The sequence below is a fragment of the Falco naumanni genome, chromosome 2 (genome assembly GCF_017639655.2).
Source record: "Falco naumanni isolate bFalNau1 chromosome 2, bFalNau1.pat, whole genome shotgun sequence".
Classification (NCBI taxonomy): Eukaryota; Metazoa; Chordata; class Aves; order Falconiformes; family Falconidae; genus Falco; species Falco naumanni.
Genome location: NC_054055.1, coordinates 76,515,107 through 76,532,089, shown reverse-complemented (window position 1 = coordinate 76,532,089; position 16,983 = coordinate 76,515,107). Strand labels below are relative to the sequence as shown.

General features: G+C 44.6%; 1 protein-coding gene across 1 annotated transcript; it reads left to right on the top strand.

Moving 5' to 3' along the window:
- Positions 1-13,374: 13,374 nt before the first annotated feature.
- ATP5PO (ATP synthase peripheral stalk subunit OSCP) lies at positions 13,375-16,801 on the top strand. The gene is made up of 7 exons (XM_040585003.1): positions 13,375-13,490; positions 13,632-13,682; positions 13,827-13,937; positions 14,277-14,406; positions 14,523-14,635; positions 16,244-16,330; positions 16,623-16,801. The coding sequence occupies exons 1-7, from the start codon at positions 13,461-13,463 to the stop codon at positions 16,734-16,736; spliced, it is 636 nt and encodes a 211-aa protein (XP_040440937.1). The 5' UTR covers positions 13,375-13,460; the 3' UTR covers positions 16,737-16,801.
- Positions 16,802-16,983: the final 182 nt, after the last annotated feature.

The window sequence follows — 16,983 nt, the reverse complement described above, 5'->3', positions numbered from 1 at the left end:
ACATCAGATAGAAAAAGCACTTGATAATATCCTGTGGAGAAGCAGCTAAGCACTGACAGGGGCTGGTGAGCAAATAGATTTTCCCTACCCTGTTTCCTGTGACTGTCTCTTCAGAACTGTTTAGTGGATTACAATATGCAACTCATAAATATTAATTTTTATCTTTTGTTTATACCACCGCAATGGTTTGAAAGACATTTTAAAGATAAATTAAATGAGATTCCTGTGAAGAGGTCACTGTTGATCAAATACAAACTGAAACTACGGAAGATGAAAACATCTGGGAGGAAGGACTGAGTGGCTATGTGACAGTTAGATGCAATAAACAGTTCTTGAAACTTGAAGATGAACAGGAGCCCCTCCAACCTGTAGGCAGAATTTAACCTGACTTTTACTGGAGTATCAAGGCTGGAAACAGGACCACAAAGGTCATCAAGGGGAAGTCAGTGTGACAAGAAGCCAGAAACAATTTTTAAGCTGCCTATACAACAGGGAGCCTGGGTAAAGAGGAGGACTTCTGTCCTCCTGTCTGTCTTCCTTCTGTCCTCCTAACACCAACAAAGTGAACAGAGTTGCAAGGGAATGCTATGTAAATTAAACTATGGGTTAATTTATCAAGCCCTTCTCCACTTTTAGAGCAATGCAGCTCCCATGGTTCTAACTAAATTACCTGTGATCTTCACGGGGCATCTTAGCTCCGTGAGCTCCATGTGCCCCTTGAGATCAGACTCAAACTCTCTAAAACTAGAAAGCAAAAAAGAGCATTGACTACATAACATACATTACAAGGGCGTACAATTTGCTGGAGTAAAGGAGCACAATGACATGCTGATTAAAGCATAGGTTGGCATCACTTTCATTGACATGCTGTCAACAACGGGTTCACTTTACACCGGAGCACAAACGTTACTACGCAGAACAACAGTGTAATATCAAAAGCTAGATCACATTACTCACCCAGACTGAAACAACAGATTTATTGACAGACAGTGAGCTGGCTATGGTAGTGCTGCTATTACCCCTAATCAGTACAGATACGTTCATGAATCAGAAAGATCGCTGTAACTGTTGTTCAATAACTGAATTTTTCAGTGAATTCTTAGTTCATAGCAACAGCATGGTTTTATACTGTGAGATGGCAACAACATTAACACAAATTCTAGGAACAAACAAAATGGTCCCAGCATTTATAAACCAGCAATCAGCAGCCTCCCGTGTATTGTATATAAAAATATCCAGGAGGGTGTTACTCTCACTGATCCAGGACCAGGGCAAAAAAATGCATGCTTAGATATTTTTGTAATGCGTGTTCAACTTCCAAACCAGCTTTTAGGATGCTGGTGTTAAAAATGACTGAATAAAGAAAGGAGTTATACTATTTTTAATTGAATTTTCCCCTCATTTAAAAAAGGAAAAATGTCTTGAAATATCTACATCTACAAAAAATCCTGATTTCTTTTTCTTCTTTGCTTAGGAATGTTCCTTCAAACAAACAAACAAAAAAAAACCCCACAAAACAAAGAATCCATAATTTTTTGATCATTTTTCAATGTATTGCAATTTGAAATATAAACATAAATAAATGTTTAAGGAAAATTAAAAGTAAATCTAAATGAAAGTAAATATAAAACCCCAAAACATCGTAAATGTGTGACTGCTTCTAGCAACATTTAAAATAAACTTTGCATACAAAGCCTTTGTGCGTATGTAAGCAAACCTGGGCTGGCTACTCTGCAACATCAATTCAAAAGTGCAAGGCAAAATGCAAGCAACACATTTTAAATAAGCATCAAAAGAATACCATCACAGCAAAGTCACATATGTTACCACTCAAAGAGTCGCCAGAGGGTGGAGGGAGGAACTGCAGTTTGGGGATCAATGGCCTGCATTTTGCAGGAAGCCCGAGATGAACACGATGGTCCAAAAAGGTTTAATTAGCCTTTTACTGCATTTGGATTATTATACACTGCTATTACAAGACCAGATATTTTTTTTAATTTAAGAACAACTACCACATTCAGTGCTTAGGACCAACAGCACTGAGCTAAAGAAGAAGTTGACTTTTTTCTTTTCATCTTCACTAGTTAGCTTGTGACTTCTGCGTCATACTCTCCATGTACGCTTCCAGCCCTTCACTGGGAGGTTTTTTAAAGGCATTTCTGTCTTGCTTTCACCCTGACAGACACGGGTCTGGAAACACCATTCAGTGGTCGCCACCTGCTTTGAGTGGATGAGGTGAATATTCTATGAACAAATAGCAGGTGACAATTTAATTAAAAGCTCGTCCTAAAACACAGGTGCAGAGAGGTCAAATGATCAGGCTAGTCTCTTTCTTTCATTTATCTGTTCTCAGGGGTTTGGCTCATAACTTTAATACTGTTTTTTAAAGTATCAGAGAGAGTCAAGGAGACCAATATCCCCACAAACACATACCCATCCTATCAGATTGCACTTAATTTTTATTAATTGCTGGGTTTCACTTTTTTCCCCAATTATGTTCATTTCAAGAGTTCTTCCAGGTAGAAACATGTAACCTCTTTGACATAACATATATTTGATCACATCTTTACAGAAGAGTTCTTCTGCTTCTGAACGTAACAGTATGTTCTCCCTTATCCACACATACTAGATAGGTATAAAGGAAAGGGAAACATGCAAATTATTTTTGGGGGAGACTAGCACTGGATTCAGTTCTTGTGAGTTTATCTGTGAAAAGTTTGTTCTGTTAGAGTTGTTTTTCAGATTATGTTGACCCTGAGCCATTTCGAGAGAAAGAAGACTCTGACATCTTATAGCATGAAATAAACAAACCTTAGTTCTTGCAAATAAATAGAAGGGGGGGGGGGGGGAATGAAGCTATGATGATAAGTTTAAGGAAGTAGAAGAGAAATATTGCCTTTTCTTCAAAAAAAAAATAATCGCAGTTTTCCAGTTAACTATAGTATAGTTTGTAGCAGCCTCCTCCCTTACTTTCTCACAGCAAATGCCTACAATTAATGGATCCTCTTTTCAAGCCAGGTGGTAATGAAATGATGACACAATATTTCCAGCTCTTAGCACAACGTCCAACTTGTAAAATGCTGAGGTGTGCCCATAAAACACAGACAAAAGTAGGTGAGGCTACTGCTTAATAGTAGTCATAATAATAAGATATTAATGATACTGAAAACTGAGTGGTATTTACCATGAAACTCCCAGAGAGAAAAAGTCCTTCGGCTATTTTTCTTTTCCAATTTCATTAGAGATTATCTTGTTTCTTTTTTTTTACTCCTGCCCAACATAACACTACTCTGCTTTCTATACAGACTTAGACGCTTGCATGTGCTGCATTTGGCACTATTTTGTGGTAAGGTGTAATTTATCTTTTAAATTTTGCTGATGATGCTCAGCCCTCAGGAAGGGCTGAGACAGATCATCATTTGTATTAAGACTCTACCAAGGTCTTGCAGCAGGTATAAATGATAGCAAAGTACCTTTCTGCTGCTGAAGCCCTCACGTTGGCAGGAACCAGGCATGGTGCCCTGGCTGTGCTAGACATGCGCTGGGTCTGGCTTTTCTTTACCGCTCACAGGTGTCCTGAAGCAATTCACACCTCTGCTTGAGTAACAAGGGGAAGCCCTTCCTTGAGACAACAGTGAATGCACACAGTTACTCCCTTGGTCTTCATTCACCAAAAGTACAGCAGCTCTGTCCATTGTCAAGTGATCAGTGCTGAGAGGCTTTGTGAAGTGACAGAAAGATTTATTAATGTATGGTGAAATTCTGCAAATTTTTCATACACCTTAATTTTTACTGTCACTGCTGTCAATATTTGTTGAAGCAAAAGAAATACCTTGCTAAAAATGTAGCGATAAAACAGGGCAATCATTCCAATTACAGTCCTTCAGGTTAAAAAAAAGACTGATTATGAATATTCTTTTTTATCTCACCTGACCAAAATGGCTGCAAACTAGGACAGGCTTGTAGATGACATGTGCCTGAAAGTACAAGAGGGATGATATTTCTCTTGGCTGTAGCAGTAGTTTTTGCTCCAAAGTGTTAGATACATATACTATCTTAGTGCAAATTCTGAATGTCTTCTCCTAGGATTAAATTGGCCTTATGTACAAACAAAGTCTGAGGACCCTGATGGAGGAGCTGAGCCTCAGGCACTGAATTCACTTCACTATGCCGCAATTTGGTGGAAAACGCGAAATGGAAGTTCTGTCGCTGTCTTTGTTCTGCTGTTGGACAAATGCCATTGAGCTCCACGAGAACGGTTTCTGTATCAAACTGCAGTCACTGTGCTTCTCTGGGTTCTGTAGTGCAAAGACATATCACTCTAGTGTAGAAAAGTCTTGATTTATCTGGTTCTACCATACACCCCAAGATGCAGTGAGGTGTGCCTACAATAGGATGAGTTAAGCTACAACTAAATTCCTGCTTTCTTCAAAAATAATTCTCGGACAAACCACAGTTTTGCTGACTCCATCAGTGCTGCCATATCTGCAGTAAATGAAGGGTAATGCAGCTGTTCATCTCACAAACCGTTGTGTATTTTGACAGTGTGGTTTTCCCCTCTTGCTTCCCTCTTTGCTTGGCTCAAACAATGAGTCTGTCCGCTGATGTGCAGAAGAAAAACACAGTGTTCAGATGCCAGAAACTATCTGCTGCCTTTTTTCAGTTCTTTTGCATTCCTCCCTTCTTGACACCTGCAGTAAATGTTCAGAAAATTAACATTTTAGGTGCGGAGATTTCAGAACTATTCAGACCCTGTCCTGTGTAGAGCCTTTGCAGAGGCCTCTTTTGCCCTCGGACAAGACAGCTTCTAGTTCTGGGTCCACATACCTGAAGCTATCTGCAGATGCCATCTTCTCTGTAGCTCTGGAGACCAGGCTGTCTGTTGTTTGCCTTCTGTAATAACACCTCAGCTTCTTATGGAATGGGATTGGTTTTCTCTCTTTTGTGTGTGTGCATGCAACAGCTGGTTATGCAATCATTTTGGGGAGGGGGCTTGGCAGGCAGACTGCACTGAAATCACACTCAGTCTAAAAAAATGCCACTGGTGTTTGTGATATGAGCTCTCATCCAACAATGATCTGGTGTGGAGGAGCCTCAAAAATATCCCAGAATGTCGAGTAAATGTCCCTCTCTTTGTGTACACAAACATACAGTCCTCACAACAGGATTTGCTTATGCCAAAGAAAACCAGTGTAGGGGGTTATATCTTACATGTGTTATTCTGTCTGTCACATCACTTTCACTGCCTTGTTATTTACTTATTTATGTTAAAGCCAACCTGTATTCCATCTCAGGCATGGCAAGTGTTTATATCTCGGGAATCACGCCCACATTTTACATACCCAGAGCTCAGCTCAGCCTGGGGCTGCTTGTGATTCCCATTATAGTCAACGGGAGCTGCGCACGTCCACCTGGGAGGCAGTGTACCTCAACCTCCCGGTGCCACCTCTGCTGGTGAGCAGAAAATTAATATTTTATAGCAGAGAAAAATAACTGGAAGCAGCCCTGCTACACCGTAGTAGCCGGTGCTGTGCGTGATGTATAGCATGCTGCCTAGTGATGTTGCTAAGCAACGCAGCACCATCCAAGAAAATCCTGCATTAGCTTGTAGTGGCTGGTGGGGTGGGTTAGACATGACACTTTGCACACAGAGCGGAGAGAGGTGTGCTTTGCTCAAGACTATTACAGCCATCTCTGATTGCTAACATGTCTCCCCTATTATTCTCCCCACACTGACAAACTACATCACGATGCACCATGCTGCAATAATTTTCCACTGAAAAAATACCTCCCCCCACCCCACCCCCCACGCTTCCTGTTTCTTAATGCTCTTCAAACCTGATTTAGGGAGTAGCGAGTAGTGGAATTTTACAGCTACATCCCATGATGCTCTCACTCGTTCTTGCTCTCAATCCCATGGCCTGGCTCATGCCTCAAACTAATCGTAAAGTCAGATCACAATGATGTGACTCACTATTATAACTAAAGATAGATCTTGTCAAAAGCAGTCATGAGCCCTGGATGCTAGAGGTTGGTTATTCAGCTCAGTGTTTTGGGGTGGGGTGGGTTCCTCTCCTCCCTAACTTTTGACATCCAGAGATCTATCCCATGTTAGTGCGTATTTGGGTGAGCAGGCAGGTATGGCACAGACTTTTGGCAATCTGGAGGAAACCATAGATGGGCTGCACAGAAGTCTAGCTGCTGGTGTGTGTTCAGCCTCACACAGGTCCCAGATCAGAGCTTCACAGCGGCATGGGCTGGGGACTCCCAAACACTGCGTGTGTGTGGGGCAGGACAGACACAGAAAGGAGGGAGAAACACTTTTAAGAGGAGTTTCTTCTAAACCAAGCAGTCTTTGGGGGTTTGGTGGTTGGGATTTTTTATGTTTACATACCAGCTGTTTTCAAGTGTGAGCATTCATCTGGAGCATTTAATAGTCACACAGAACAAAGCAGTGCTGGTGCAGGAGACAAAGAAGCAACGTAGACATCAAGGGAGACAAGAGGAGCTCTCACCCCAAAACCAGCAGCTCCTGCTAAGGCCACAGAATGGCTCAGCATTCGATAGGAGCAGATAAGTGGCAGGACAGACAAGTCCTGCTCTGTTGTTAGCCACCCTGGCCACCCCCTGTGGCAGTGACCAGGCAACGGAGACACAGGGAATACAGGCTCTGGTGAAGCTCTATGGGCATAACAGCTCTATGAGGCAAACATACCGTCCTGAAGGAGAACATCTCCTGCTGGTGCAAAGCAATCTGAACTCTATCCAGCCTCAGCCACCGAAGCATGGGGAGAGGAGGACTGACTTTTGATTACGCCATAAACATAGATACGGAAACTGGCAGGTGAGGGAGCTGGAGATAGTTCTTTGTTTGGACATATTGGATCCCTTTCAGCCCTGTGTAATTCCACTGGTGTCAAAGGCATTACATCAGGGACAAAACCAATCCATTATTTTTAACCTGGCCATTTCCTTTTATGCCCTTCATTCAGGAAATCCCTATGCAAGTGCATGATTTCAGTCATGTGAATATCCTCACCGGAGGCAGTGTGACTGCTCATGTACTTAGAGTTGAACACATGCATATATACACATGGGACTGGGGCCTAAAACAGCATTGGAGGGAAAGAACAAAGAAAAGTAGTATTGGAATACCTGAACAACAACATACCGTGAGGGTCTGTACAAGGTGTCTGCCCCTTTGGGCAACAGTAATATTTCCTGCTATGTTTTCCCTTTTAAGCTTAACAATTTCTCTGAGACCAGCAGTATCTTCAGGAGAGCATTTTACAGTACGAATGCTGTAAAGGGCGGGGGGGGGGGGGGGGGGGGGGGGGGGGGGGGGGGGCGGGGGGCAGTGGTGAGGAGGTGGTGAGGAGACCAAAATACCCAAAATGCTCCTAAAGTATTAAAAAAAAAAAATTAACAAAGAAGCTAGTTATGCAAATGTCCTTTGGGGACTGCAATCTACGTCTGTGACTTTCACAACCTTGCCCTGATTCCCTTCCCTGCGCTTGCAGGGAACACCCTAGGGGTCTTCATAGGAAGCCTCAACATACGTGTTTTTCTGCATTGCTTCTGGTTTCCCACTTCTGCTTGCTGTTCCTTCAAAATCATTACTTCCTAACACCAAGAATTATGATGTCTCACCAGTGTCATATGTCAGCAATGCTCTACAGAAATCTTCTGAACAGTAGCTTTCATCTCATATACTTATATCTTGGAGCAATCTAGAAGACAAATCAGGAAAACATCAACCAGATTTCTTTGGTTGATGAATCCCCATTCAGTTTCTGCATTACACCCAGACTATTTTAAAAATTGCCATTTTGCTTTCACCACTTTACAAAGATCTTTTTCAAAATTCTGCACGCATATTATAATGTCTGGCTGCAAAATGAAATGTAATGAGAAACCTTGACCTATCAGGTTTAAGCCTTCGACATGTGATGTCAACAAGGGTGACTTTTGCAGATACCGTACCACAAGATAAGTGATTCAATGAAGTTGTCATAATCAGCAGAATTACTCTGGTTTGCAGCAGAGTAAATGAGATCAGGTTTGCTGTAATGAATCCGTAAAGAAGGTGCTCACATACATTGCAAAACATGCTAACAAGAGCCAGAAGCCTTGCCAAATTAATTTGTCATTACTATGGGGTAAGAGCTACTGGAAATAGTTAAGTCCATAACTCCTAGAATACTCTTTAATTTCTTATCTTCACCCAAATGAGGGAAAACACCATCTTTATTTTTTTCAAGTGCCATGCCCACCAAAATTCCCCTTACTTGCATGTGGACTGTTTAAATTTGCAAAGAAAGTGACCAGCTTAGTTTCGTCCTGACTTTCTGTTTCAGGTTTATATATTTGCCATTCAAATGAGACAGGCAAATCCATGAAATTCATTTCACAGGACATTGAGCAAATGGAATGTGGAATAATGTTCTTTAGTTTCTGACATATGATCAAATGCAAGTTTGCTACAAGGAAAGAGAAAGAGACATGCAACAGCCTTGAAATGGATAAAAACCTTGCCACAATAACCACAGTTATTATACAAATAAAGGTATATTAGTATTGGCTTCCCTCTTGTGGTAATGAGTAAGCTGTAGCCCTAATATGTAACTAAAATCTGCTGAGGTATCTGTCTAGCACAAAATGCTGCAATATGCTCATCGGCCAAAATACTTGCATCTATGCACAAGACAGTTCAAGGCAAAGACAAAGATCTACATGTGGCGAGTGGATGGCAGGCTGGGGTCTCAGCTCTGCAGAAATACCTCGAACTTCAGTATTTTTGAGATCTATCCCGTTATGACTCAGGCCAGTATCTGGCCCAAGCTTAAACTGAAGAGTGGTCTTCCACTTGAGGGTAGAGGATGGTTCATGTTTTAGATCTGTTCAGTCAATGAACTCTGCTGATTCTGCCACTTTAGTGAGCAATTCTGTGACAGACCTCAACAATATGGACCAAGACCTCTAACTCACTGTATATGTCACCATTCTAATTCCAGAGGTGAGTTTATATTAACATCTCATTTTCCATGGCAGTGATGCTGCTGGCATGATGGTCTTCCTTTTCTTTATTTTCTCCATAGCCACTTACAGATTACCAGAATTTGACTGACATTTGTGAATTTACAATTATTATTTTTTTAACAGCAGCATGTGTAAGAAGGTATCATTGCTCTTAATAAAGTGTGTTTCAACAATAGAACTTAAAGCTGTTTATAAAGGATGTTGGTCTTATTCTTGCTTTTTTACAGATGGGGGAACTGAGGTGCAGAATAATTAGAAGCCAATCAGAAGACCCAATGCAGAGCTGAAAATAGATCCCAAATCACCCGAGTCTCAGTGCAATGTTCTAACTGCTCCTCTGCCAATGTGTGAAATGATAAAGCTCCTCAATTAGTACTACCTACACCAAAGCATGTCTATTATTCACATATTTTCCCAAACCAGTTCTTTTTTCCACTGATATTTCACAGGCAACCTCTAAAACAGGCAAATGTCCAAGTGAGCCCACATCACCTTTTCTAGTACAAAGCCTTGCAGATCAGCCTTATTTCACCAACCTATAATAATCATATCACAAGTCACCCTTAAATTAATTTTTCAGGCTTTCTAGGGTATCTTAAAAGAGTAGATTTTTTTAAAGTCTACAATTAAGAAGTGTAAATATTTTGCCAAGGAAGCTACAAGCACCTTTTTACGGTTCTCTTCCTTTTTTTACAACAGATTACTATGGTAGCATGGAAAATAGAACTCTAACACCATGAGCATCCCAGAAGCATCATGTGCACAATAAAATCCTAATGATTAATCATTTTATCATATAACAATGCTAGATGGAAACCTCCCTTGGAGGGCAGGAAAATGTACGCATAGGTGCTTGGTTTTGCAAATACCCCTATGAAGAGCTTTCAGTAGACTGTTCTGATGCTAAGGTCAGCGAGTTCAGTCGCCTGATTCAATTATCATTGTTCTTGCTCCTAATCTGAATTCCCCTAACCATTTTTGTGGTTTTGCAACCATTTTTTCCAGTTTGGAGAGAAAAAAAAATGTTTTCTGTCCCCTGCCACTGAGTGAAAAAAACCTTTTCTGAACGGAAAAATGAATCAGGTCTTCCCCAGGCAGCAAGATTTTAGTGGGTGGGTCGCTCTGCCTGTAAAGGCTTAGTCCCCAAGGAGTCAGCATGACAGAGCACTTGAACTTACCTGCCCGAGCGGAACTGCTTATGGAGCATGGGTATGGAAAACAACCAGGTGAATTAGATTCAGCGAGAGTACCAACTGTTCCTGCAGAAGATAAAGGGCAGCCCCTGGGAGAGAGAAAAAAGAAAACAACAAACAAAACCCTTCCTTCAGCAGCTGGAGGAACAAAAACATAGTAGCAACAGGGAAGTGAGTTGGGTCATAGCTTTTCTGCACAGCATTCTCTGAGCTTAACTTGAGCACCATGAGAGAAAAACTCCTCCATTTCTTGTAAATAACATAAACTTTTTACAGAGAAACTTGCCAGGAACTTGTTTGCAGCTATACTCTGGCTCCTCTGGGACTCCCCCACGCTGAATCCCAGGCTCAGCTAAAGGGAAACAGGCGGGTGCAATTACTGACCAGCAGGTGCAGAGCAGCATTCAAAACAGGCCAAAAAGCTCACATTTCAGGCGAGTTGCAAGGTGAGGGAGACAAGTATTCAGTGTTTTCAGCATTGCTTAACAGATTTGAGTCACTGCTGTAATTACTAGAGTTCTTTATGAGTGGTGCTTATGGAAGAGCTGGCCGTAGTCTGGTGGAGGGTAAGTTTGGGACATTTTGTGGCACTGACCTGATAGGCTCTCAGCACTGTGAGGACCCAGATGCATTATTACAAACCTCATCTCCTTTTTACCTCTGCATGTTGCAAGTTCTTTGTGGAATGCTCTGAGCCTTGCTACAAGTTTTATGACACCTTATGCAGCTGGGCCCTGATTTTACTGCATGCCCACCACTACCACAGTTCAAGCATCATCACGTTCTTTCTGAAGACATGTGAGTGCTGATTACAGTAAACTCCGTGGCTGTTACACCTGTGTGAAATCCATGTGCCTTCAATAAAAGTGCAAGGGTGTGTCTAAATTTATCTAAACTCAGACCAACTTTTTTCAAGATTTCTCAATAAAAGGAAAAACCACATATTTTGAATTATTTCCATTCTAGTCTGTCTCAAGAGGAGAAAAATGTGATGTTTATAATATCACCGCATTTAGTAAGAATGAGTACTTTAAGGTTACAATCCTACAAGCACCAAAGTGGCAGACCCACAACTGAATGTTCTTCCAGGTGTTTCTCACAGAAGAGCTTGTAAATAATGTTCCAATGCTCCCTAAGTGATCAAATTGGAACCAAGGACAGAGGTAAATGTCAAATGATGAGTGACTGGCTGTATGGGGAGTTTAATTGCTTTGTAGGAGAAAAAAAATCCTAAAACCTCCCATATAGTGATCATTGAGGAATCAATTATGGTAATGGATATCCAAATACAAGAACTGCTTCGTGAGGATTTACATTTTCCTTCCAGTATAAGGTATAAAGGAACAAACTGTTTATCACCTGTGGGGTTTTACTTGTCTAAAATTGACCTGTGACAGGTGTTCCAATTTTAATTCTTGAAAGAACTATCAGGATTTGGTCCAGTCCCTAGTTCATTTAAGTACCCTCAGCTCTCAGTGATTTGACTGGCCTCAATAAGCCAGATTTTCTGTCTATTAAAATGCTATAAGATCACGGAGTGTTTCAGAGTTATACTAACAAAACTTGGGATACAGAGCTTCATTCCAGATAGATCAATTTTTTGCACCATTCCAAAACTTCCCTGCATGACTGTTATCATAAAAAAAGGTAAATTTTATTTTTGCTAAAAATAAAACCGAATTTTTTTTTTTACATTTTAGATATGCTTTTCTAAGTACTGTAGTTATTAAAATTCTCGAGAAACATAGTGTTATGTCAGGCTTAAACCTGTCGTGGACTATACTTTTGAATGCCACAACAGCAAACGCAGGCAGGGATAGAGGACGAAACTGAATTACGACATCCGGAATGAGACCTGTTGGGGACACTGCCTTGTTCCTGGTGGGACGCTAAACAGTATTCCCCAAAAAGCGTTTTTCTGATGCTCTGGTTTTGACGTAGCTGAAGCTCTCCCTTGTAGCAACAGCAGCATCTAGTGTCTGAAGTCTGCCCTGCGGACCTCATGCAGCACGCTTTTTACTGACGCCGTGCTTTGTGTTTTCATAGCGGCGCTCACCTGAGCTGCTCAGACTTGGTAACAGCTCTGCAAAGCAGGCAGGCACTTTACCTTCTCTTGCAGAACAGACGGAAGGATTAGGGAGAGAAAGAGTTTAACCATTCAAGATAGTTCAGTAGTAGGCAGGACCTGAGTGAATTGCTCAAGGTCAAGCAAAGACTGACAAAGTCGAAGCCGCCTACCCTATGCTTTACCTGGAAGATGGTGTCTTTGCCCCAGGAGACATTTGGATCTAGTTTATCTAAGAGGAGGAAATAGCTCATTGTGTTTCAGAAGTAGTTTCACTGTGTTAAGGGGGCAGCAGAAATGTCTCAGAGGAAAGCACAGCTGACGTTTTCTGTTGAGCTCATGTGTCACTTGCTTTTCTGGTGCATCTGAACAGAGGGATGTGCGGGGGTGTGCGAGTTACAGGCCCTTAAAGAACGTGAGAAGGGGTGGAGGGGTCGCTGCACCCTGCTACAGGAGCTGCATGGCTGCCAAGCGGCCTGTCACCCAGAGCTCGCTTCCCTGCCCTGTGCCCTCCACCTTCAGAGACACAGACACGGGCGCGGCGAGCTGCGGCGCCGGGTGTAACGCTGCGTGTGTGCAGGGCAGCCGGGGCCGCCACGAACCCGAGGGAGCCATGGCCCCGGGCACACTCCGCCACGAACCCGAGGGAGCCATGGCCCCGGGCACTCTGCGCCTCTCCGCAGCGCCTGGCGGAGCCACCTGCAACACCATGATGTGCGGAGGGGCAAGGAGGGGGGGCCCGGCAACTGGAACTTCGGCCCCTGCGGGGCAGGGGTGCCACAGGGGCCCCTCCCTTTCCCTCCCCCGAGGGCTGCCCGCCCGCCCGCGCCCACGGAAGCAGCACGGGCGGCACAACCGCCCGCCGACGGGGCCCGGCCTCCTCTCTCGGTCTGGCCGGGCGGCTGGGGCGCCTCGGCGCTCCGGTTATCGCCCCAACTAGCGGCAGCGCCCGGCGAGGCTGCTCGGGCAGGGGGAGGCGGAGCCCGCCCGGGCCGCGCTCCAGAACTACAGCCCCCGGCAGGCGGCGGGGCTGGCGCCGGAGGCCGGCCCTTCCCAGCGTGCCCCGCGGCGGGACGGCCCGGCGGGCAGGGGGCGGGCGCGCCTGCGCACTGCCGCGCCTCGGCAGCGGGCTCGGCGGTGACCTCGAGCGGCGGCCGGGGAAGATGGCGGCGGCGGCGGGGCTCTCCCTGAAGGTGAAGTTGCGGGGGGGGCGGCGGCGGCGGCTTCGGGGCCCGCGCGGGGCACGGGGGGGTCGGTGTCTCGAACCTCCCCCCGCCGGCGCGCGCCCCTGTCCCCGAGGCGCGCGCCGACGGCGGCCGTTATGCGCCCCGCAGGTGCGGCAGCTCAGCACGTCGGCGGCGAGGCCGCTCTCCAAACTGGTCAAGGTGAGGGGGGCGGGGGGCGCCGGCGGGGCCGCCGGCAGCGGGGGGGGTTGGCGGGGGCAGCCGCCGGCAGCGGGGGGTGGGGGCTGCCGCCGGCTGCCCAGCTGGGGGCCGCGCTCAGTTCCCCCCCCGCTTTCTCGCCCCCAGCCCCCGATCCAGGTGTACGGGCTGGAGGGGCGCTACGCCACCGCGCTGTACTCGGCCGCCAGCAAGCAGAAGAAGCTGGAGCAGGTGGAGAAGGAGCTGAGCCGAGTGTGGGTAAGGCGGCGTGCGGCCTGCGGCCCTCCCGGCTCGCCCGGCGGTGGGAGCAGCGGGGTTCCCTGCAGCCGCTTGTCGGGAGGGCGTGGGCTCGGCTCCCGGGGGCCGTGACTCCCACTTACAGCCTTAAGCTGCTTGGGAACTGTTGGGGAGGAGTGCGAGCTCTAAAGGAGATACACTGTGAATGAGCTACACCTGGAGCTGCCATTTCACTTCCCATCAGCTTCAGGCCTCGTTCTTACTCAAGGGACGACCATGTCGCCTGCTTTGGGTAGTCCCGTTAGACCTTGTAATGCCTGGAAAACTCCTGGCCTTTATCGCCTTTGTGTATCCTCTTAGACCCTCTTGAAGGACCCCAAGCTATCCAGTGTTGTTATGAACCCTCACACCAAGAGCACAGTTAAACAAAAAGCTGTGAACGATGCCATAGCGAAAGAGAAGATGTCCCCTATTATTGTCAACCTGATGAGTGAGTAACCATTTGACTTCAGAAAAACACCTAAAGCTACTCTTTACTACTGTTAGCTAACCAAATCTGCTCGGGGTGGGAGCTTTAAACCCTTTCAATGTATCTGCATCTTCCAGATTTGCTTGCTGAAAACGGTCGCTTGCGTTACACACCAGAGATTGTTTCTGCGTTTGGAAAGATCATGAGCGCATACCGTGGAGAAGTGCTGTGCACAGTCACCACTGCACAGGTGAGTTAGGAACCTCTCGACCGAGCTTAATGGGTAGCAGTATAAAAGGCGAACTTCTTTAGCTTAATTTTGCTCTCTCTAGTTTAAATATTTGCTGTATGAGTAGTGAGGAAATATCTCCTCTCTACCGAGATTTACATTTTCCTGCAAATAGCTTTTTGATATCCAGCAATTACTGGTCAAAAATTAAACCTGTTCCTCCAATTTAAGTCTTAACAGCTTACATTTTTCCTTCCTGTGTGTGAACCCAGTGGCTGATAAAAGTCAGCTTCGTCTGCAGATTGAGCTGCCCGCATTCTTATTTCTGTCATCAGGATCATACAGATCAGGTCAGAATTAACAGATCAGCTATTATTTCGAGCAAGGCAGATATCTGATAGGACTGAGAATGCCTGTGGTGCTTGGTGCTGTGCTTCACAGGGAGCAGCTACCTGATTCACCACCTGCAGTGATCAGGACAAGCAGCTAACTCCGAAACTGTAGGAATACTTTTTCAAAAGTAGCAGGCAAGGCAAGTCTGGCTGGTGCTGCTCAGGAAAGCAAGAGGGAAGATGGTATCTCTTAGTTGTAAATAACAGGCTGGAGGCACAGTGGTTTTGACACTTCAGTAACATCTTCGTTAACGGATCCATGCCCAGGTCTGCTAGGGTGGGAAGCTGGGCAGCTAGGTGTGTGATGTAAGTCTATAGCCCTTGGGTAGGGATACAGTGAGCTACCTACCTGGACGAAATAGAGAGACTGATCCACTTCAGATTAACGGGCTCCCTTCAGGCCATAAGCACAGGTTGTCCGTCTACGCGGTAGCCTTCAGGGACATGTGGACTCGCAGGCCAGTGCAAACCTTTCCACAAGCTATCCTAAATATTTCATATGTAAAGTTACTTTCCTGCTGCTTTGTTGTTGTTGTTAGTTTCTTTTGGCGCTCAAACTGTTAGCTATTAAATAGAAACTATGTAAATTGCCAGTAACACAAAGCCAGTACTTTTCAGTGAAGTCCTGTTTGTTTCTGTCTCAGTGGTATCTGAGCGACTTGTAGGGGAGGCAAGGACAGATTCACAGTGTCTCTCCCACAGGGATGCAGAGTTCTTCCATGGTGATGGAGACATGTACTTAGCCAGGAGCATTCTGCAAGCCTGCAGCAGGGCTGGGAGCTCACTGCCAGCATCCTCAGTCACCGCCCAGGGCTTTACGTGAAACCATGCTTCTTCTCAAGCTGATTATCTCAATTGTTAGAAGCAGCAAAATTAAACTTTCCTTGTATAGCCTGAACACTGCTGTAAGGCAGATCTCAAGGTTTTCCATCAAGTGCTTGCTTACTTTGGCAAGTATGGATTCCTGACGCTTGCCATCTGAAGATGTCAGCATCAAGCTTTTGCTGGGAATATGTGCACAAATAACACAATGTTTCATGAAATTAGGAGGGCACAAAGTGAGTGCTGTTTCTGTGCTGTCCTCTGATTATTCCTGTTCAAGAAGGCAGCTTAAACTGCCTTGCTGGTGGAAGTGTCTGTCTTTAGAAGAATCTGAGTAAAAAATCTGGGGTTTCATTATATCATTTGATTATTTTCAAGTCCTTAATTTTCCTTGTCTTCTGTTCATATTTTTCAGCCCTTGGATGACGCCAGCCTTACTGAGCTAAAAAGTGCTCTGAATGGATTCTTGGCTAAGGGCGAGGTCTTGAAGCTGGAAGCCAAGGTCTGGATTTTTGATTCGTAAACAAATTTTATCAAGTTCCTGTTAAGCTGCGCTTTTTAAATTATTTTACTGAATCCAGTTGCTGTATTACATGGTTCTGTGCTTTCTTGTAGACCTGGTGCTGCTTTAATTAATAAAATTGGAGTTAATAAAATTGGAATACAGGGACTGCAAAGTTACCATAAAAAAGGCTCTTTTGAAAGCTTTTTTTCTTTTTTCACTAGTGTAAAAATTGTATACTAGGCTACCAAATTTTTGCTAATAGAATTTCTGTTCAATGTTTCTTCTTTAGATTGATCCGTCGATCCTTGGTGGCATGATTGTCAATATTGGGGAGAAGTACGTGGACATGTCAACAAGGTCAAAGATCCAGAAACTCACCAAAATCATGAAAGAGACTATCTAGCAAGCTGTCCTAGTCACTCACAGTGAAACCTGTCAGATGGAAACAATAAAATACTTCTTCTTGAATAGATGGTGTAAAGTATTTTGATTTGGGAAGCACAGCACTGAGGGAGGAAGGTGATGAAGCTGCGGCAAGTTCCACTTAGTTCTCACCGAACACTTCATGACACAGCTTGAAAACTCTTAACTCATCCTGAAGGCAGGTGAACATTGCTCTGAAGGAAATGGAGAAAAATGCTCTAGAAGCT

What these genes read in the sequence shown, in the direction of transcription:
- ATP5PO (XM_040585003.1), top strand. Translation starts at nt 13,461, where the DNA reads ATGGCGGCGGCGGCGGGGCTCTCCCTGAAG. An exon ending in CGGCGGGGCTCTCCCTGAAG is followed by an intron (nt 13,491 to 13,631) that starts GTGAAGTTGCGG and finishes TGCGCCCCGCAG; the next exon opens with GTGCGGCAGCTCAGCACGTC. An exon ending in TATTATTGTCAACCTGATGA is followed by an intron (nt 14,407 to 14,522) that starts GTGAGTAACCAT and finishes TGCATCTTCCAG; the next exon opens with ATTTGCTTGCTGAAAACGGT.